This window comes from Chamaea fasciata, unplaced genomic scaffold (assembly GCF_029207755.1).
Source record: "Chamaea fasciata isolate MVZ Bird 193981 ecotype frontalis unplaced genomic scaffold, bChaFas1.0.hap1 SCAF_6, whole genome shotgun sequence".
NCBI lineage: Eukaryota > Metazoa > Chordata > Aves > Passeriformes > Sylviidae > Chamaea > Chamaea fasciata.
This window is the reverse complement of record NW_027094091.1, coordinates 25,595,293-25,618,140: the sequence shown is the minus strand read 5'-3', so window position 1 is coordinate 25,618,140 and position 22,848 is coordinate 25,595,293. Positions and strand designations below refer to the sequence as shown.

Below are 22,848 nucleotides of genomic sequence, written 5' to 3'. Positions count from 1 at the left end.
TCTCCTAAGTAACAAGAGACAGGACGAGAGGAAATGGTCCCAAGTGGCGCCAGGAGATGTTAGATGAGTTTAGATTAGTTAGATTAGTAACTAGGTTTCCTAGTTACTAGGAAAAATTTCAGCCGAAACGGTTGTCAAGCACTGGAGCAGGCTACCCAAGGAAGTGGCGCAGTCACCATCCCTTAAGGTGTTTAAAAGCCGTGTAGGCGTGGCGCTTGGGGACATGGTTCAGCGGTGCACGTGCTAGTGGCTGGGTTAATGATGGACTGGGAGACCTCACCCCCGCCCCAAGCTGGAACACCCTGTGACCCCGGGACAGAGCGGCAGCCCCGGCTCCGAGCCCGGCCGGCTGAGGCGGTGCCCGGCGCCGGCCCGCCCGCCGCGCGGGGAGCGCCGGGAGCTGTAGTCGCGCTGCCGCGGGAGCACCGGCGGCCCCGCCGCCTCCACCGCCGGGCGGGGCGGCCACGGGCCGGGCTGGGCCGGGCGGAGCGCTCCTCGGGCGGCTGTGCCGGCGCGGGGGAGGCGGAGGGTCTGCTCTCACCGCCGTCTTTCGCTCTCTAGCGACGGACAAATGGAGGCTCAGTGGCGTCAGGGCGGCCGGGGCCGCGGCCGCGCCAGGCCCGGAGACGAGCTCGCCGCCCGCTCTGGGGCGGCCGCCCGGCCCCCGGCCGCGAGGGGCCGCGGCGGTGGCCGCGCTTTGGCAGCGGGGACCATCGGCGGGGGGGCCAGCGGTGAGTGTCGCCTTCTGCCCTTTACCCGCGCTGCCGGGCCCAGGGCTGGGGAGGGAGCCGGGGGTGGCCCGGAGCCCCTGCAGGTGGCGAGGTCGGGGCTGTCCCCGGCGTCGCGGGGAAGGGAGACTGGCGGGCCCCGGCCCCTGTCCCGCGCTGCTTGGCGATGTCGAGCCGGTGTTCGCCATGTGCCGCGTCCTGCCTGCAGGTTCCTGCCGGGGAGAGACGCGGAGGCCTCAGGCAGCGGCGAGGAGCGAGGGGCTAAGCCCTCGCCAGGGTGCACAGGGTGCACCGTCTTCTCGGAGCAAAAGAGTCAAGTGCGAAGTAATGCGTGAAACATGTGTTTCGTTCTGGTGTGTAACAGCCGGGGGAGTTGCTCGGTGGAGACAGCGTTAGATGCGCTGGTCAGGGAAACACTTTGGTCTGGGAGAGGTGCGGGCTTTCGGTGCGCGCGGCAGCTGTGAGTGGAAGTTCATCCTCGGGAAATACACCCGAGAAGCGCCCGAAGACAGAGCTCTTTTTAGTGGCAGCATAGTTTCTTAAGAAGACCCTTAAAACTAAACTTGAGGAAACCCCTGGAAATATATTGGGTTTAATAGTCTAATATGGAAAGGTAGTGATCTTCTGTGCAATAGCATGAACGCACTGTTGTAATAAAGATTTGTTGAATTGGAGGGAGATCAGTGAAAGTCATAATTTAAGAAATACCAGGTGCTGGAGAAGTACCTGTATGGTATCTGCAAGTTATAACAACTGTAAATTTGTTATAAACAAAACTCCGTGTTGTGTTTTGTTCTTATGCGGTGGTAGTTGTGTCTGTGGGACGTGTGGGGATTTTTTAAAGTACCCTTTTCATAAAGCAGCATTATAGTTGCTTATATTCTGGTATGTTAGGTTGGGTTTGTCAGCAGTAATTGACAGACAATATTTCGTGCTGTGAATTTATGATAATCCATAGTAAAGAGGTAAATACAATTTATCTCTTCTTGTGTGGTATTGAAAATGTAGTGGTGTAATACTCTTGAAAAATAAAAACAGCAAACTCTTTAAAGGACAATTGAAAGTATGTAGAACTGAATGTGATGTTTACAATTAGATATCATGGTATTCATCATCATTAGTATTTTCTCTTAATAGAATTATCTTCCCTGAAGAAATTTGATGAAATTAAGAAGGCTAATCAGGCTGCAGCAAAAAAGCTTGTTGAAGAACAATTAAGCTCCTCATCTGAAGATGATGACGAAGATGCTGAAGTAAAGCAAGGGAAGATTTTGGACAAAACATTTACCATTTACACCAGTCAAACTGGTAATGTTTTTATCATTTATTGACTTTTTTTTTTTGGTATGAAAGCATAAGCAATGCAGGATCATTGTGCATTAGAACTTTACTTAATTGGAAGTCATTCTATCATGATGTCTTACATTAAAAATATTTTCTCCCAGCAGTGCATGCTGGCTGTACTTCTTGTCTTTTCTTCCAGAAGCAATGGTATAGCTTTAAACTGTCTTAAGTGTGGCTTTTTAAATAATACATGACTGCCTTTATTCAGAGAAAAAAATGCTTTTGCAGCAGTCTCAACATGTACAGAATAACAGATCAAACATTACTGATTGCTTTAAAAACCTTTATCCATTAAAGATGGAGATGCAAGTGAACTGGAACGTACGAGGCAGTACATGAATGAGGCTTTTCAGTCGGGGGCCATGACATGTCTCATCTGCATTGCTTCAGTTAAAAGGAACCAAGCTGTAAGTACTTTACAGTAATCTCTTAGAGAAAAACAAATGTAACTGTCTGAATAACTTGTAATATATTATTGAGGTTATTCTTGGGATTGATAGCTTTAAAATGGTAAAAGTACTAAATGCAAATTTAGCATCTTTGGATTTTGAAACACTGGAACACGGAAGTGGTAGCTTGTAATCAGAATATGTCTTTTTTTGTCATATGTTTGTTATCATAATGTAAAATAGCTGTTTTTAGGTTTTAGGTAGTAGCAGGTGACAAAGATAAGTGCTTGAATGCCAGTGCTTTCAATTGTGTATTCAGTAAGCTATGGAGTAGCAAAGCAGAACATGAAATATGAGAAAGTTAAGAGATATTATTGTCAGATTTACAATAGGGAAGCCAAGATAAACTTTACTGCCCTTAATGTTAATCAGGTGAAAAAGAAGTGTGTATGTCAGAGAAGTTTGTCCTATTTCATATAGGTACATTTTAAATGGGAGAGATTTCAGGACAAATATTTTTTCCTCTTTCTGTTAAAAGTACTTGAATCAAAAACATGTTTGCAACTGTATGTTTAACATTAAGAAAGGAAGCACAGAAAATATTTTAATTTCTTTTGATAGATATACACAGGCTACAAGTACCCAATAAACTGTAGTCAGTAATATCTTTCTAAAAAGAAATGCAATAAATTTTGTATGAATTCTTAACATATTTAATCCATATTCTTTCAGACCTTAATGAATATCATTAGCTTGATATTTGGAGTTCTGTGGCTCTTGATAGAGTTAATCTTATCTCAGCAGAAATGAGATGATTTGGTAACTTGAAAGTCTTCTTTTATAATGCAGTGGTTTGCTAATTATCTTGAATCCGTATCATTTCAGCCAAGTCTGTTTGTTTATGTATTGTCTCCTGCTTAGCTTTAGTTTTGGGAAGTTAGTTACCATAGTTCTAGAAACTTAGTCCTTGGCACTGTCCTCTATAAGTTAACGGGTAAAGTCTCTGTATTTTCACAGTATTATTTCATAACATTGTCTTAAGTTATTAAAAATAATTTAGTTTTTCTTCTGCACTTTCCTTACCAAATTGTTATAGTTCTGGGTCAAGTCAAAGTCGTCTTCATGGTGCCAGGTGGTTTAATAAGGGAGAGTGGCACAAACTGGGCCTTGGGAGGTGCAGATTGGATGCTGGGAAAGTAGTATGACAGTTGGAGTAGCTTGCTCACAATGGTGTGAAGTCCCCATCCCTCAGGACTTTCCAGCTTTGCCAGGCAAAGCTGTGTCTGAACAGAGCTAAGCTGGCAATAGTCCTTTGAGCATCAGTTTGTGCTACATGACCTCCAACAGTGTGTTTAAATCAACATTTCTCTGATTATCTGAGTATTCTGGGCTCCGTCAGCCTTGGCAAAAACTTCCCACAGGAAAAAGGTTATAGGTCTGAATCTGTAACAGTGAAACTGGCTGTATTGATCTAACAGTGGGTATAATCTATATTTGAAAAAACATTTTTAAACGGAAAAATAGCAAGCTTATATTACTTTAGCTATTATGGCTGTTCGTCAGTGGAAACAGAAACCTCATTTAAGGCAATTGAGATTTGATGTCTCCTCTTTAGGTCTGGAGCTGTTGTGGATGCTTTTGTATATTTCATCTGGTTTGTATCCAAAAGTGGGCCAAGGACAGCCTCTTCCTTGTATCTTCTCCTTTGACGGATGATGATTTTGGGAAGAAAGATTATCCGTGGCCATGGTGAGCTCCTCATGGTACATGTACAAAGTTATTTCTTTTGGGAAAACCATGCAAACTGCTGTTCCTTTAGAAGGAGTGGTACTTGTACCTCATGTGCGCAACAATAAAGAAGACTTTAGAAGTGTGAATTTCTATTACTTTTTAAAGTTATATTTAAGTTTTTGTTGGCATGATTCAGAAAAATTTCACAGTGATATTAAAACCTTGCTGCATCAAATTGGTTTTAACCTCTGAGAAGGTAACTTACCCGTTGTGTGTTTCAGCTTCTGTCGTTTATTTTTGAATGGCTTTACATATTTCTCACTTTTAAAGTTGGCACCATGAAATAAGTTTTAAAAATAGTCAAATAGCAAGATGTAGGGATTTATATATTTTTTTAGTCTCAGTATAGTCCAAACAATAAATCAGGTGTTGCAGTTTTCCTTGAGGTGGTATAAAGAAGAAGGTAATAATGTGGCTGCAAAAATAAAATTTCTTAAGCAGGTTTGTTTGGGAAATAAAGTGTCAGTTGTTGGCTGGCAACATCTCAAGTTGATAATGCCTCTTTTACTATGAACTTGTTTTGTTTTTAAACATAATGTTTATGATGAATAAAAATTTCAGGCAAACGGTATTTTATTTTACATTTAAGGATGTGCTAAAGCTATGCTGTCACTATTGAGAAATGGTTCATGGTCTGTAACATATGCAAATTGATGTTTTATTTGATAAAAATGAGTGCACCGGTCTTTCAAAGTCTTTCTATTCTGCTCTGAGCGGGACCTTTTTGTCTGTTGTCATTTCCCAGTGTAGCCAGCAGTGTGAATTGCTTTGTTTCTCCTTCCTTGTGTTGCCTCCCTTGTCCACAGCCTGCATGGAGCCCGTTGGGCCTCTGGTACTTGGTAAATTCCAGGCCTCTAGTGTCTATCTACCTTTAGTAATAATGAATTTTTAAATTTCTGTCAACATTAAGGGTGAAAAATGAAGGTGTACATCTTGAATCTAAAATTTTTTCAGATAAAATTGTAATTATTATGCATGGTTTTAATGGCATTGCTAAGCTTTGTTTTACATGGCTAATAGACTGCTACTAGTAAACCCCTGGTTTTTAATGCTACTTTTTTTAATTGGTTCTATTTAAATAGGTTAACTGTTACATAGATTCTTTTGGTATTGCTTGACATAAAAACTGTTCTGATTTTTGCTGTGCTGCTTTTTTGACTATACATATTCTTAGAGAAAAGAAATTGCACTACCAGGACAATTCCTTAGATATTATTTATTGTAAATTGTTTAATTATATATTGTAAAATCTGACATACAGAAATACCTTTATTCTCTGTTACTGTATATTGTTGTTACTCATTACAGTAGTTGTAAAAATGTTAATTGGTAGCATTGAAACAGTCTTGGGAAGCCAAAATGATAAAATCTGCCTTTTTAAAAAAATTGTTTTAAGAAGTTGCTTTTGTTTTCCCTCTTTTTTCCCTTGTTGTAGTCCAAAATGTAGGTTTGAATACAAACGCTCTGAAACTCCCAGTAGATATTACTGTTACTGTGGAAAAGTAGAGAATCCAGCAGTGGACCCATGGCTGGTACCTCACTCCTGTGGTCAGATATGTGAGAGGGAATTCAAACCTTCCTGTGGTCATAAATGTTTGCTGCTTTGTCATCCAGGTAAATCCTTTGTGTTTCTTGGGTGTTTAGGTACCTGTTACACAGTTCAGCTTAACATCTGTTAAGTATATTTAGAATTCTCAGAGTAAAAGAGATGTAGTCAAGGCCACATTTGCTGAATGGTCATTAGCAAGACACTGTTTTTCCTGCCATCAGCAAGATACTCTTTTTTCTGTAATTAGGACCATGTCCACCTTGCCCAAAGATGGTGACAACAAGCTGTCACTGCAAGAAAGCCAAACCAGTGCCCCGCAGGTGCAGTGCCAAGGAGTGGTCCTGCCGCCTGCCGTGTGGACGAACACTGCTGTGTGGACAACATGCTTGTGAGAATCCCTGCCATGCAGGTACACCAACCTTCTTAAATTTCAGAGCAGTAGCTGTTTCTGTTGTTAAGGTACATCGTTGTTTTGCAATTCCTGCTCTCAGCATCACTTTGCAATTACATACAGGAGATTGTCAGCCTTGTCCGCGTGTCAGTAAACAACGGTGTATCTGTGGGAGACAGACAGCAGAGAGGCTTTGTGCAAGTCCTCAGTGGCAGTGTGATCAGGTATGTTGAATCCATCCTTTTAAACTGTTTACTCACCTATATAAAATTGGATTAATTGGTGTATTAAAGATTGGAAAAACTTATTCAGTAAGAAAAAAACCATTTATTAACCTTTGAAAGTGTAATCAAAAATATAAACAGCATTGCTTGAGAGGACATATAATTGGTGATGCCATTAATTTTTTTAGTAGTTAAAATGTTAATGTTCTGGAATTGTTCTAGGATTACACCAGCGGTGAATTTAATTTTGTATACTCTTTTTCTTGTACTTGAGGTTGAAACTTCAGCTGTTGCCTTCAAAAATAAGAATGAAACCACAGCTTAACAGAAAAGAATTTCGTGCTTATTTTTAGGACTGTAGCAGAATGAAAGCTTTGGGATTAATTATTTGAAGTATATTTGCAGCCTGTGCTTAAGACCAAGGCTATGGATTGACAGACTGGAAAAAATAAAAAGAATTAAAAAATTTAAGTGGTGGCGGGGGATGCTGCACCAGGAGGTACCTGGCCATTCTGATCCCAGTAAGAAAAGTACTTGGCTTCTGTAAAGTATCAATTAAAATGCAGTTTATTTCAGCTAACACTATAGAGAAAAGGAGTATAATATACAGACTAGTATGTCTCTGGAACCCCAAGCTGTGCAGCATTGAATGGGCTGTGATAGGTGTGCAGCATGCACTGCAGTCCCCATTCTGGTTGTTGAAGGTATTGTAGGATCTCTTTACAAGAAGGCATCCTTGGTCATAATTTCTGCAGTCAAACGGAAAGGGTATTCGGACGAGAACTTCTTGCTGCACTTTTAGATAAAGGCAAGGACATGCAAACAGCATAATCACTGGTACCAAGTAGGAGCTGCCTCCAATCTCTTCTGCTACAAGGAGTTTATCCTGTGGCCAAAGTGTACGTGCAGCACAATGCAGGCCTGAAGGCTGAACTGTATGTGCAGCACAGCACAGACCTGCAACTACTCAGGTTTTCTCAATCACTAACTCCTCACTGTACTGTTGTCTTCCAGGCAGGATCACTGCAGGAATTACCAGTTTTATTTAGTGAACTCAGCAAATACAACATTTATTAACAAAATTCAGGAAAAGTGGAATTCTATCCAAAAGCATCTCACTCCTGCTTTTTACCCTTGGCTTGCTTTGGCTTGGTATGTAGTTCTATTACATTGCATTCACTTGGTTTCTCTGAATTTCTCAGGTCTGCGGGAAATGTTTGCCGTGTGGCAATCACACATGTGAGCAAGTTTGTCATGCTGGTCCCTGTGGAGATTGTCCTCGTTCTGGGAAAAGGTCCTGTCCATGTGGAAAAACAAGTAAGCTACATTATTATTATTTTTTTTAATGATAAATTGAATAAAAAGTCCTCCAGTTTTCCACAGTCAGTGGTTTAGCCTAATTCTGCAGGGCAGGGTCCATAAAATGTTCTTACAGTCAACCATGAGAGTATATTAACTTTTTTTTGCGTAGCTCTCAAAGCTTTATTTAGCACCAGGGGTTTAATTTGTGATGTGAATAACTAAGTAATTCTAGAGAAGCTTTTAAAAAAACAAAAGACAACTGTCATTTGAACTTAATATACATTGCGTTTTTTCCCCAAGTATTTTGGCTTCTTTTTTTTTTCCGCTAAACGTTTACCTGTACTTCTCTCTCTTCATCTAGAGTTTACATTGCCTTGTACAGAAGATGTGCCCACCTGTGGTGATAGTTGTGACAAAGTTCTGGAATGTGGCATCCATAAATGTTCCCAGCGCTGTCATCGGGGTCCCTGTGAAATATGCAGACAGGTTAGTCTTACTTTATCAGATTCACATTTTGTTTGGGCTTTTAAACTATGTGCCTGAAACAGTGCAAGTCACCTAAGGAAAATGAAATGATATCTATCACAAAATCTGGGACTTTGTTTATTCAAAGCAACAGGTTCTTTCATTATTCCCCTCGCACCCCAACACAACTCTAATTGAGTAGATGAGCATTGTGTTGAGTTGAGGCTGTACCTGTGGATGAGTGTATTGCTTTGGATCAGTTTTGTTTTGTTTTTTTAAATTATTATGCCCTAAAAGACACCTAGTTTTCCCCCATCTTTTCTAGCTTCCTTCTGGCTTTGTCTTTCTATGATATTCCTTCATTAGTGAGATGGAAGGTGGTGTAACAACATTATTTTCTTCTTTGTAAGAAAATTAAATTTTACTGTGCTGTAGATATATCTGGAGCTTCTGTGGTCCGGCCTACAAAGCCATTGCTCTGTCAGGCCTCAGTTGTCTCTTTCTGAAGCAGCTTTGGCTACAAAGTCTAGGTGATAGTAATCATCGCGTGACATCCATCATGAAGGTCAGATAAACCTGCTCATTTGCTTCTTAAATTTTCTGTGTGCACTAAGGGTGAATCTACTTTAGTGTGCAGGAGAGGTTTTTTTCTTGTATGAATTTGTTTTGCAGTTACACTTACCATCTTGTATGACACACTTGGCATCGTGTATGCAGTGAAATGTTACTTTTCCTTGAACTTTCCTTTGCAGATAGTAGCAGAACATTTTGATTTCTTTTTTCTCCCTCTTGTATTAAAAGCACCCTGCTTTTTTTCACCCTGTCTTGCTGCCCAGGAGGTTGAGAAGCAGTGTCGCTGTGGGAAGCACACCAAGCGCATGCCGTGCCATAAGCCATACCTGTGTGAAACAAAGTGTACTAAAATCCGTGACTGTCAGAAGCACCAGTGCCGGAGGAAGGTAAGTGCCCACAGATAATCTTTCTCAAATGCATTGTTTAGCTGACTTTTTAAAAAAGTCTAGATAAAATCACATCAATTTGCTGCTCCACCTCACGTTATTGTGTAGAAAGATGAGTTTTCTTCCATGTTACTGAAGCTAGTTTTCAGTGTACCAGAATTCTCTGAAAAGGAGGACATCAGGTATAACTCACTGGCCTTATAAACATGGAGGGCATTTTGACAACTCTGCAGTTCCTGAAGGCAGTTTTGCTTTCAGATTCTTGAGTAATCACTGATGCTTTATGCATTCTGCAGTAGTTAAATCAATTTATTTCCCTATTTTGTAGGAAGAGCTGTGTATCACTTACAACTTTATCGGAGACACACACTCTTTATTTTCAATAGCCCAGCATTCCATCCCGCGTTCTAACACACCGCAGTGCAAGCAGCAGTGGTCTGACAGTTGGGAATTGGAGTTTTGTTTTCCTTCTTATTTGAAGTCAAAAGGAATGATTGATACTCAGAAGTATCTTTTCAGTTTATTCATTCAAGAGAGCCTGAAAGCTGCCTGCTATTTGTGAATTAATACATTGTAAAAGTTGGACTACTTAGCACAAATAGGCATGAAAAAATACAGTTTTACTCTTAAGCATTTTTTAATACTATTGTTGTAGTGAATTTATTTCCTGTGTAAAGATTGCAAAACAAGTAAATGCAGTCTTGACACCTCCATGATGAAAAAAATCCGTGTTTTTGTTGGAAAGAGAGTACCTTTCAAGTTAATAGAAAAGATGATGTTCTCTCCTGATATGGCATTCACTGATGTGATGGTTTTGTGAAATGGTCTGATTCTTTCACATCACTAATTTATTTAAGAATAGAAAATATATAACTGGTCTTGAAGTTACCTGCCTTTACTGCAGAGGTAAAAAGGTGTATAAAAAACGGTTAGCAACATTTTTGTGCTGGAGACAATATAGTATAAAGGTGGAAGAAATTGCAAAATAATGAGGTAAATTGATGACCTATCTTCTGAAATTATTTTGGATTAAAATGTTGTAATATTTTGAACTTTTAAATGTTCTTTATGCTTTTTTGGAAGCCCTCTGCCTTTTTAATGTGTTGAAATCATGCATTCAAATGTGTGTATTCTTGTTATTTTGTCATTCGTATTTTTTTTAACCACTCTACGAGTGGCCTTTTTTCTGGCATGAGTTGGAGGAAATTTGACTAAAGTGCACTGACTTTTTTAAAAATAAGTATTGAAAAAATGAAATCGTAGAAGCGGGAAAGTGTATACCTGAAATTTCTGTTTCCAGTTATTAGACTTCATGGTTTTTTTTAATAGTGCTGTTCTGGAAACTGCCCGCCTTGTGATCAAGTCTGCGGGCGGACTCTGGGCTGCAGAAATCACAAATGTCCTTCAGGCTGCCACCGAGGTAAGAACAGGTGAAGAATCCCTGAAGTGATGGCATGTTGTTTATTTTTGCCAAGTTACGTGCTTGCCTGACTGTGTGGTGCTTAATAAATTCTCTCCATTGTTGCATGGGGGCTTTTTGTGGGGGCAGTGTGTTTGACAGTGCCATTTAGAACTTAAGAACTTACACAGTGGCAACCTGAGTTGTTACCTGGTGATTTTGCTTAATACTTTTCCTCTGAAAATGCTCTTGTCTCCTTTCCAGCTGTGTAATGCAAAAGCCGTGGCTTGACTTCCTTTTCCCAATAATTCTGTTCACTGAATATGCATAACAAAGTCCAAATGCATACAGAAATGACTGCTGCTGATTGAGTTTGGATGGTCTTAAAAACTCCTAGAATGCAGCATGTGGTACAAGTGGACTTAAAATGAAAAAAAAAAATAGAATTTGAATGTATATTGGTATTCTACTTGTAAAAGAAAATAAGAACTTGTTACTGACTCTAAGAAGGATAACAGAAAAATGTGCTTCTGAATCCAGTGACCTTGGTTAGAAAGATTCTAGAAAATTACCCAGCAGATTGCTTAGACATTTGCTTGGTAGGGAGTTAAACTGGAATGACTGTAAAATGTCTGCCCTCTCTGCAATTTTCCCCATAGAAGCTGCTGCCCTGCTGAAACAGCAGCCCAGTAGCCTCTGTAATTTCCCTTTAGTATTCTGAAGTATAAATTGCAATGACTCAGGAAATAAATCACAACTTGTTTAGCCAGTCTTCCTTCTGAGGCAGTGACTCTTAGGAGGAGAGGACAGGTAAATGTGGTAGTTGTACCTGTTAACTTGCTATTAAATCTGTCACCACAAACTAGCAGTTTGGTTTTTCTCTATACTGTGCCCCTTTTTCTCTTTCCCTTTCCTTTCTTCTCCATCCCCTGTGGCTCTCTAAAGTCTTGGAAATATGTAATTTTTTGTGTACCGTCAGAAGAAAACTGGAAACATTGCTTCTCCACATTAGTTTGGTTGATAACTAAATCCTAGAATAAAATTCTGATTGGAAAACTAAAGAGCTATTGCTGTATTATAGGATGAACTTATATGTTGAGTGATTGTTTATATCTGATGCTGCTTGCATTTTACAGCCTGGCTGAAAGTGAGAATGATTTCTAATAACACAAAAACAATAAATCAATGTCTGTAAGAAAAAAAAAGTAATCTTGGAGAATATAAATATCAAATATATAGACTTTGTAGGGTAACTTATCAAAAAGATGTAATTGTCTGTTTGCTAACTAAAGTTACATATGATGAAGGTAATGACTAATGATACTGGATGCTAAGTTTCTTTTCTAAATTCTCTTTGTTTTAACAAAATACAGTCTAGTGCAGTTTGTAATATCTTCATAAATGTTTGAAAGTATTCCTAATAAAGGCAATTATTTTAATTTAAAAATATTTATATTCACCTGTTTCTCCCCATATACCAATATTTTAATAGCTACTGAGAGTTATGATTAATTATTTTATCTTTAGTATGTAATAACAAGTCAGAGTAATTTTCCTATGTACTGTCAGATTGCAGTTACCACTGATATTAAAGGCAATAGATGTCTCTTAGAAAATAACTTCCCAGATGTGGTCCTTTAAAAGGCACCAAATCTCAGAATTTTACAGGTTGATGATAATAAACACTTGGCCTTTAGCAAGAGTCCCTGAAAAAAGGTAACAATGTTTATGGTTAATGTTTGTGGTTTGGGTTTTTTTGCTTATCTTTTTTTCTTAAATATTTATTGTGCTTGCTGAAATTTACAATGCGTTGCCAGGGAACAGAAATATTTTGCTTCCTACTGTAGTACATGATAACACTGGGTTTGAGAACAATGTGCTCTCACCTTATCTTCAGGCTCTCCGAATCTCTGATCTCTACCTTTCTGTATTTTTGAGAGCGTAGTCAATTGTCTTCCTTAATAGGATATTCAAGTGAATTGTAGGCATATTAGCCACTCTGGGCAATTAAGCCTTAGACCATCAGTTTATTTTGCAAAAGTAGCTGGAGAAGCTTGAGATGCGGGCCCTTGGGAATCTTGTGAGGTTTAACAACTCAGGTGCAAGGTGCTGCACTGGGTTTGGGGCAATCCCTGTATCAACACAGGCCGAGGGATGAACAGACCCAGAGCAGCCCTGCTGTGAGGGTCTTGGGAGTGCTATAAGAGGCTGGACATGACCCAGCCATGGGCACTCACAGCCCAGAAAGACAAATGTGTCCTGGGCTCCATCCAAAGCAGTGTGGGCAGCAGTAGAGGGATGGGATTCTTCCTCTCTTCTCTGCTCTGGTGAGACCCCACCTGCAGTGCTGCATCCAGCTCTGGCGTCCCAGCACAGGAAGGACATGGACCTGTTAGAGTGAGTCCAGAGAAGGGCCACTAAGGTGCTGAGAGGTATGGAGCACCTCTCCTTTGAGGAAAAGGTGAGAGAATTGGGGTTGTTCAACCTGGAGAAGTCTGGCAGCCTTCCAGTTCCTAAAGCAGCCTACAAGAAGGATGAAGATGGACTTTTTACAAGGGCAGCTAGTGGCAGGACAAGGGGGAATGGTTTTAAATGAAGAGAGGCTATGTTTAGATTAGATATTAGGAAGAGATTTTTTTACTGTGAGGATGGTGAGGCATTGGAACTGGTTGCCTAGAGGAATTTTGGATGCTCCATCCCTGGCAGTGTTTGAGGCTGGGTTGGATGGGGCTGTGAGCAGTATGGTCTAGTGAAAGGTGTCCCTGCCCATAGCAAGGGGGATTGGATCTAGATCATCTTTAAGATCTCTTCCATCCCAAATGATTCTATGTTTCTGTGCATGCTGAACATTATATTGTTATTTGTTTTACTTTGCAATATAAAGACTCTAGTGCTTCCATCCTTTCCTCGTCATCAGCCTTTTGCCAGTGAGATATCTGCTTCTTGAAATGCTGCTTTTCAGATCCTGCTGACAAGTCAGAATTGCTTAAAAATTTTTGCTGTCAATAACTTCAGTTGTTTTCTTTAAAATTTCAGAGTGAAACGTGTTTAGTAAGCTAAAATCCTATGTCATTGCTTTTTTTAGATTCATATTCTTGCTGTTTAAATTACTCAATAGTAAAATTTAGCAGTTGGCACTTGGTGAAGAAATGGTGTGGGAGAGTTATAACATAGATCATTTACAGATACCCTTTTTAAAATGCATCTGATAGTAACATTATTAACTTGGTAGAGATGGAGGATGTTTTCAAGGAGGCATTCATTATGCATAGGCTGAACATTAATATAATACAAAATCTGCAAAACTTTATTGTACCAGTTTTTCAGTGTCCCTTTTTGAAATTAGATGAAAGATGACATTTCTTCATAGGTATGTAAGACTGAAGTACAAATATAAAATATCTAAGTCTGATCCAAATGACTAGGCTTCTTTTTAAAATGTGAGAGTGGGGTTATCTCTGACTTGCTTGTCATATTGTTAATACGTTTATTTTTAGGTAGTTGTAATCCATGTCCAGAGACTGTAGATGTGAAATGCAATTGTGGAAAAACTGTCATTAAAGTGCCCTGTGGCAGAGAGCGTACCATCAAACCACCCAAATGCAAGCAGCTGTGCAGGTCAGTATAGGAAGTGTCTTTCCTCTTCTTAACTGGAGTTTAAAGTGTCCTTAAAGAAAATGGTGAAATATACCTTGAAAGGCAAAAATTGTTCCTTATCTGATGGCAGTTACTATTTCTCAGTCTTCTGTATCCTTGAGTATGCAGATGGTGATTATCAGTAATCCTTCCTATCAGACACTTTTCTGACAATGAGGTTTCTTGAGCAGCTTGCCTGCTTCATGGGGGAGGTTCTGTCTCACCAAGCTCTTCCAACTCTGTAGTCCAGCTCATTTCTTCAAGTCAGCTCTGGAATGTTTTGAAGTACCTCAGTGCGGCAGTTTATCTGGAAAACTTTACTAGCAAAAGCAAAAAAGACCATTTTCTGCTGGGGTGTAGCAAGATTACGTAGTGCAGAGTAGAATTAGGATTGAAACAGCTGTTTAAATGTGTAAACCCAACTTTGATTTTTAATTTTATTTAGAATTCCTCTCTAATTTTATTGTAATGTTAACCACCTGCTGAAGGTGAGAAGTAAACTAATTTAAAAAAAAACAACAACTTGTTCATTTCAATTCTTTGTATGTTGAACATACTTGCCCAGTGACTGTGACTCGGTATTTCTTGCTGTCATACTGATTCATTCTTGGATTTTACTTCAGTCGGCCACCCACCTGTCACCATCCTAGCCAGGAGAAGCACTATTGTCACTTTGGGCGGTGCCCTCCGTGTCGTCAGCCCTGCCAGAAAACCTTAACCTGTGGTCATTGGTGCCCTGTTTCCTGCCACGACCAAGCAATTGTGAAGCAAACTGGCTCAGTAAGTAAACAGTTAAAAACGGTGTATTATTTGTGTTCAGAGCAATGAACATCAGTTTGACCTGATTCTTTTGTTTTGAGGCTTTTGGATTTCAGAGTAGACACATAATCAAGCACAGAGGTAGGGGTACTGCTCAGCATGATGCTAAGTGGTTCTAGTTCCTTTGCTGCACTCTTAAGTAATTTTGTAATATGTAATTGAATTGCTCAAGAAATTATAAGACTCTTGTTGGAGTTGTATTAAAAACATTTAATTTCAGCTTTAAAGCAATTGCTTTTAACATAAGAAAAAAAAGTAAATTTTAAGTCTGATACTTACAAAACCATCAAATTTTGCACAAGTTAGAAGTCAGAAATTGGCAGTTTTTAACACGGCACATGTTATGCACTGCATGATATGGTAATTGAACTAGCTTACTAATCAAAATATTTTTACCTTTATTAACTGGTTAGAGTTGTTTTACTGGTCTTTTTTATTTGGCTTGGTGCTTAATTTTTACCACTAGGAGCCACAGGACTTAATTTTCCTATCCCTAACCAGGCTAAGGATGAAACCGTAATTTTTTTGTCTGTATGGCTTGTGGAGATATCCATTAGTAAAAAGCTTGTTACTGGAAAGTGAATTTCTTAGAATTGGAAACACTTTACATGTTACATTTATTTATGGTCAAGCAGATAGCTCCATTTTTGTTTTGAATTCAACTAGTGTCGTTTGCTCTCAGCATCAGTCTGCAGGGCCTTGGGAGCAGCCATCTGAGCCAGCCTTCATTCAGACTGCACTACCGTGCCCTCCCTGTGAGGTTCCTATACCAGTGTAAGTATTAAAATTTAAAAAAAAAAAAAAATTAGAAGGAGTTTTTATGTGGAAAGATAGTTATTTTGTTTCTGAGAAGGGATAAAAATTGGGGCTATTTTTTAAAAATTAACTCTTCAGACTAGATCTCTGAAATAAGTGAAAAATATGATGTATTAGTAGAGACAAATAAGATGCTATTTGGAACAAAAGTTGTTTGCTTTCTAAATAGTAACTGATTTTATATACAACTGCAATTAATTTGCCCATGAAACAAATGTTGAGATTTTCGTTATAAAATAGCAATCCAAACAACTGTTGAAAAGGAGGTGGCATTGAGCTGCATAGATAGGTGATTTTCTTAGTTTGCAGTTTTAAAAAACAGATTGCACTATTTTTTTCTGTGAAAAGCACTGTTGCTGTTTTAAGTTCCCTAAACAAATATGCATTTTCTAAATCTCTGATTTTTTTATCTTTTAACAGGGAGTGTCTTGGACAGCATGAGGTGAGTCATGGAAACTTCCCTGTGAAGTGAAATGTGGCAAATACCTTATTTTTTCAGTCTGCAAAGCAAAAAGCATTAAAAAGAAATAATAGATTTTTAATACATATTTTGAAATCAATGAAGTACCTTAAAAGCTTACATATCAGAAGGTATTTCAGTTCCTTTCTGAAGAATGTATAACTATTTGACTTAGTAAAATTCATGGATAGAAATGTAAACTCATCATTTATGTAGCTCTGTGTGTTTTCTTACAGGTGTTTAAATTGTGTTTAAATGTTTTTTGGTGGTCTTCTTAAATATTTATGCTTTTCCCCTCTTCATTCTATAGTTAATATTCTCTCTGTCACACACTCTTGAGTTCTATGAACTGCTGTGTATATTTTAAAAGGATAAGGAATTAATGTCATACAGGAAAATTCTCATGAGATTTGGATCTAAGCATGTATGGATGAAATCAGACAGTAGAGTGGAAACTTCTTTAGTGTTAATTACTAACTTGCCTTTCTGGTGTGTAGCCTTCTCTAGTTTTAGATGAAGTTGCTGTGTGTTTTGTCTTACATGAGAAGAGAATCTAACTGATACTTAAATAGCTGTCATCATTATTCACAATTTCTAAAAGTTATGAAATTTAAGGTCAAGTATTTTTTCTTGATTTCAGAAGATGGTTGCTAAACTAATTTAAAAATACTTTTTGCTGTTATGGCTTTGTCTACTGGTATGTCTGGTATAAATTAACTGTCAAAGCCTGACTAACAGTATTATAAAAAAACACCTAGGGTCATTTTAAGCAAGTAAAAAATTTTAGAAAACACTAAATAGAAAAATACTGAAGATACCACTCTATTTTTTTTGTTTTCTTCAAACTTCATTAATAATTTCTTGGTGTGTGTTGTAATGGTGGCCTAATTATGTTGTGGTGACATCTTCAAATGTTGTCACCGACGTTTGTGTAGCTACAGTCTGTTTGGGCAGCATGTTCATCAGCCCATCCATGCAGCTTTCCCACAGAGATTTTGCAGCTTGACAATTGCTGAAGAAAAGTGTATCCTGAAAGTGGATGAAAAGAACAACAGTGCTTGTGTGTTTGTTGCTGAAGCAGATGGGCTTTGCTTTGTTTTTCCACAATAAAACTTATTTTATTGTGTATTAGCCAGTTTTTTATTGAGTCAGTGACATGGTTTTTGATAGGACTTACCAAATCTCACCCAAACTTCCATGAATTTATGTATATATAAAATGCAAGCTGTGGTCAATAGACCCAGTCTATAACGTGATCTAAACAATGTGAAAAGGCTTTGGTCCTGTTCAGATGTACATGGCGGTGAAGTTTGTCCTTCCTCATGGCAGAAGAACAGCATCACTACTCTTACTACAGAAAATAGTAACAATTGCTACATATTTATTTCTACATGTTTCAGAATAATTTTAAAAAAATTCATTTTCTGTTGCATGCTAGTCTTGGCAAAATCATTCAGTGGCTTTGGGTCGTGTTTTATTTATGGATTTGCATAGAAAATGAGGACAAATCCCTGTGAGTCTACAGCTGACTAATTTAGATTTTTTTGATGCTGCATGGTACTCTAGATGAGCTGTTACTTCTCTCAGCCAGCAGAGGGCGGTGCTGCCTTCCTGCTGAAGGGCTGCAGCTCCTTGAATGAAATTGTTTCCTATTCTTGGTGATATTGGTGGAAGTTGTGGCAAAGAATTATTCATTAACGTGTGTGGGAAGTGTATTTTATTTGCAGTGTATTTCGTGCTCACTGTACATTTTCCTGTTGTTCTGAGATCTCTGGAAAGAAAAAAACCCCAAGATATAATGTCTGTTCACTGTTTTACAGACATGTTGGTTTGTAACAAATAATCTCAGCTCAAATTAATTTAGTTTTGCTATTAATAGAAAACATATATATTTATGAATACTTCCCGCCAGTAGAAGTTTCAACCCCTTGGAAATGGGAACTGTTCACAAGTGACAAGTGTAGTAGCAATTTTCTTAAGCAAAATTTTGCTGTGAGTAGGTGCTTATTGCTGTCCTATGCTACTACTTATGCTGGACTGTTGTTACACCTCCTATAATGAAAGACATACAAAAAAGAAAGAAGCTAGGAATAAAGTAAGCTATAAAGTCTTGTATTTTATCAGGATACCTGCTGACAATGTGTAGACTAGAGAATAAAAGCAAACACCTTAGGACTTGTACAACGAGCAATTGCTGTTGGAGTTGGTTGGTTGTTGTATGAGGGTTTGTTGTTTCTTTTTTAATTTCTCTTTGGTATTTAATTTAGGAATTATCTTTAGGGGATTGGTTTAGTTTGAGCTCTTACGTGTTCTGGCATTTAGAACAAGCAATTTATCACTTAAGAACAGACTTCAAATTACTTTTCAGATGATGTAATTATATAAAATCTGTGCTTAGTGGAAGTATGATTCTACATGATAATTTAAGCTAAAAGAACATTTCTTTTAGCTGAAGTCTACAGCCTTCTTTTAATTAATTTACATATATTTAGAAAAATAAAAAACTCATCATTTTTCTGTTTGTAGGTTCTTAAAAGTAGCTCTCACTTTTGTTTCAGAAAAATCAACAGTTGGTGCCATCCCCAAAAAATCTTGATGTTCTACCTTTTTTTAACTGTTATATACGTTGGAATTTCATAGCAGTAATACACATGTGCTTTTTTAAAATCAAGTTATTCTAAATCTCTTTTTATGGGAAACATTAATTAAAGCTGATGCAAGGTAAATGAAGACAATGAAGGAAATCTTTAGTGACTATGATATCAGTTTATCTGCTGTATATAATTTTCTTCTAGTTGCTTCATTTCCTTAAGTGTTCTTGAGGAAGGAAAATGCTCTGGTTTTGCTTTCTTGTAAATATCCTGTATCAGGCTGTCTGTCCTGGGCATATCATTGAACTCTCTCTCTTTTTGGGTGTTCTTAGTTGGTTTTTTTTGGTGTTTTGTTTGTTTGTTTGTTTTTAATTTTGTTTTGTTTTGTGTGTGTTGTTTTTTTTCTTTTTTTTTTCTTTTAGTTGGAATTTAATGGTATGCTTTTGTATTCTAAGTGGGTTTTTAGTTCTGTTTCGTTCATAGGAGGAAGGCCATTACTTTGCCTCTAGGTAAAATTTTATGTAAAACTTAATGAGATTCATCTTTATGGCTAAACACCTTATAAAGATTTCCAAAATTTCCTTGCTGTGTCAATTTTTGTTTTCATATTCTAATTGATTTATCTGTTAATTGCTTTTATGCATTTGGGAGATTTCCTGGAAAACTTCTGAAAGTTGTCATGTCTTTTTTTACCTTTCCTTCCTTTCTTTGTCCTGTGGAAGTCCTGGAGTCTGAAAACAATGCCTTCTTTTTTTCTTTTTCCACATTCAGCTTTCATAAAATATGTATGGTTCTCGTCTGCCTTCTTCATTCTTCAGCTCATCAGCCTCCTGGAGTTTGTGGCTACTTTGAAGTTTGTCTTTGTAGCAAGAGTTCCAGCCCCCATTTAGCCATTTCAGAAACTCATTCCAACTGTAGGAAGTAAAACTTTACTTTGTCCTCTGGATTTATTACTTAGATCCACAACAGAGAAATGGAGGGGGGAAAAAAAGTAGGTTTAAATTAATTAAAATTTTTCAACTTTTGGCTGCAGTGTCAGTTGATTTCAGAAGACTGTTGTATCTCACTGAGCTCAAGCTGAAGCTCTGCTGGATGCAGCCAGAGGGCTGTCTACCCAGTCAGCCCTCTGAAAGCTGCCGTTGTTGCCTGACTGGCCTGTGTGCTTCACTACCCTTGCCTTTGTTTAACACTGCTGTGTACTTGAAGGGATGCTGCTGAAAGGGATGCTTCACTTCTGCCTAGGTGCTTGGCTCTAACTGGAGATAGTGGTTGCGTCCTTATCTGGTGGAAGACTAACTCCTGGTAAAAAAGTCTCACCAGCATTATGAAACAGTGCAGCCCTAGAGCTAATTGCTGTTATTGCCCTGATCTGCTGCCACTGCCTGAGCCACTGCAGAACCCTAGTCGTAAAAAACTGAGTGGCAATGGGTGAGCAAGGAAAGGTAGAGAAGTGGGCAGATTGTAATGCTTAATATGTCTTTTCTTTCATTCTTTTATATTTTAACATCCTTTGATTACTTACATTGCTACTGAAATGATGTTGTGCTCTGAGGAAAGAGATGGAGTAGGATGTGAAGGGGTGGGGTATTAGGAACATTAAAAGCTTTGGTAATTGGTGTGTGCATTCTGAGCATGGTACTATTTTCTGCTTCAGACCCTGTTTTTATTAGGCCTGCTGCTTGCTGACTTTTCCTCCTTTGGTCACTGAAACATCCATCAGAGACAGAGTAGGATGTTTGCGTTCACCTGTTTGTATGGCCAAGCCACTGGCAAAAGACAAGAAACTTTTTTCTGTTGATTCCTTTTCTTCCATTTTGACTATTTGAATCATCTTTCTGTAAAGAAAGATGTGTGGTAAGACTTGTTCAAAACGGTAGGAGACTGCAGTGAGGGCTTAGAGTTTGAAGAGAGAAAAGGAATGGGGACCCTGCAAAGCTGTTCAGTCAACTGCAGTTGCAACATAAAATCACAGCTGCGGTCTAGTCAAAGTGAGTTATGTCACATTAGCCTCTTGTGTAATAACATCACAAATAGTTTGTTTTTCTCTGCAAAGTGATCATGAAATTAAGAAAAAAAATCAATTTTTTTGACAGTATCACAGAAAAACTAATTTTTTTGGTATAAGTATTATATAATGGTTGGGAAATGCTAACAGTGAGTTTTCTTCTAATGTTTTTGTATGGAGGGACTTGTACTATTCAACTTTAGGCAAGTAACCTAGTTAGGAGTTTACACTGGTTTCAGTACCAGTGAAGAATAACGGCTTCTAAGTCGATGCTCTGTAGAGTACTACAGAGCTCTGTTAACTGGAGTTTTGACCTCAAATTGGAAAGTACAAATGTGACATAAGACATTAAAATCTTAGTCCTGTTATGAAGCCATTTCTGCTTTTCATTACCTCTCCTGGGAGTTATATTTGATGTAGTCAGTATTTGCTTTTTAGAATTTCTGGTTTGTAGGTTGTTTCCTGTTTTTCAGACTGGAAAATAGTTTGGGTTTATGGTGACTATAACACAATTAGTTAGTCCTGTGAAAGCAAACTGTTGCTGTCTTCTTCAATAATAGTAAAGCACTCTAGGAGCCTTTAATGGAAGACATGAGTGTAATTCAGAAAGGCGGAGAAAATGACACTAAAAGATTTGAGTGTGTTATAGTCTTTCAAAAAAGAAAGGGAAACTATGCTGCAAAAGTTAGCTTGTTTAATGAAGTGTGGTTTTTTTCCTATTATAATCAGTGTAAAACAAATCTGTGTGGATACACTGTTATGTGGACAGGAACCCAAATGACACTTTAAAAAAAATATCAAATAGAATTTCACTGGTGTTTTTTCTTTTACAAAGATACTGGAGAACCAGAACTTCTCTGTAGTAATTCTATGTCTCTGTGTGTGTAAATATATATATATATATATATATATATATATATATATATATCTCACACACTACATATGTGTAATGTTTGTGTATATATCCCACCTGCATATCTACATATATTTTTTTTTAAACTTTTAGGTTAGTCCGTTACCATGCCACTCTGCAAATCCCTACTCATGTAAGAGATTTTGTGGGCGGCTTCTTGACTGTCAGAATCATACCTGTATAAAAGAATGTCATCATGTTACTAAATTGAACAGTAATGCAGATGGAAAGAAGGTAGGTTAATTTCCTTTTTGTTTTTGTGCATTTTTTATGGATATGCATTGTCTTCAGTTTTACTTGGAAAATAATTTGCAGCTGGAAGGTACAGATCTATGCCAGATCCCACTGGGAGATTTGTATGTGTGCTGTTCTGATGCTGTGGCAGTTAGTTAATCTGTATTTTCGTAGACTATAATTCTGAGACCATATTACATTTTTTGCAAACTCTATAACTTTTTGGGTTGTGTTGACATTACTTTGATTTCATCAGAACCTTATTTAACACCCTTGAGAAGTCTATTCTAGAGTGAATTTTTGTAACTGTAAAAGATCGAGGGAAGTACTGATAATCCCTGTATACAAATGCCTTTGCAATCTACTGAGGAAACTATTTACTGAGGAGAGCATAAATGGGTTGAGGAGGCTGTAAGACCTTTAGAAGAGCACTTGAAATGTTGCAGAATTGCTGAAGACTTTTCAAAATAGTGGGATGATATATTCATGTTTATCAGTGTCTACTAGAAACTTCCATTTTTGCAATTAAGAAGTTGTAGGTGTTAACTGCTGAAGATAACATGAAGCAAAAGTATAAAGTTTAAAATTGTTCCAGTTATGAACAGTCAGAGCCACATATATATGTCTTGTGGTTTGGGAGAGTCATGATTTGGAGGAAAACAGCTTCTCAAGTTTTTTAAGCATTGTTTTAGGAAAAAGTTGCAACATGGGCAGTCTAGGTATTTAGAAAACAGAGAAGCATTCAGTTGGGTACAAAGCAGAAATGTTATATTTAACTTAAATAGCATAATATTCCTGTGTAGTTGTGTCCTGGAAGTAGTGGTGTTGTCATG

The 22,848-nt window shown here is 38.1% G+C and overlaps 1 protein-coding gene across 1 annotated transcript in view; it reads left to right on the top strand.

Moving 5' to 3' along the window:
* The first annotated feature begins 509 nt into the window (after positions 1–509).
* NFXL1 (nuclear transcription factor, X-box binding like 1) overlaps positions 510–22,848 on the top strand; it is a 42,633-nt gene continuing 20,294 nt past the window's right edge. Inside the window, exons 1-16 of the mRNA XM_066185704.1 lie at positions 510–731; positions 1,866–2,036; positions 2,370–2,479; positions 4,077–4,210; positions 5,688–5,866; positions 6,049–6,210; positions 6,316–6,416; positions 7,619–7,733; positions 8,080–8,204; positions 9,020–9,142; positions 10,472–10,562; positions 14,039–14,159; positions 14,801–14,957; positions 15,679–15,770; positions 16,233–16,254; positions 21,875–22,015. Of these exons, the coding sequence (XP_066041801.1) occupies positions 572–731; positions 1,866–2,036; positions 2,370–2,479; positions 4,077–4,210; positions 5,688–5,866; positions 6,049–6,210; positions 6,316–6,416; positions 7,619–7,733; positions 8,080–8,204; positions 9,020–9,142; positions 10,472–10,562; positions 14,039–14,159; positions 14,801–14,957; positions 15,679–15,770; positions 16,233–16,254; positions 21,875–22,015 (2,004 nt within the window). The 5' untranslated portion in view covers positions 510–571. The remainder of the gene's footprint in view (positions 732–1,865; positions 2,037–2,369; positions 2,480–4,076; positions 4,211–5,687; positions 5,867–6,048; positions 6,211–6,315; positions 6,417–7,618; positions 7,734–8,079; positions 8,205–9,019; positions 9,143–10,471; positions 10,563–14,038; positions 14,160–14,800; positions 14,958–15,678; positions 15,771–16,232; positions 16,255–21,874; positions 22,016–22,848) is intronic.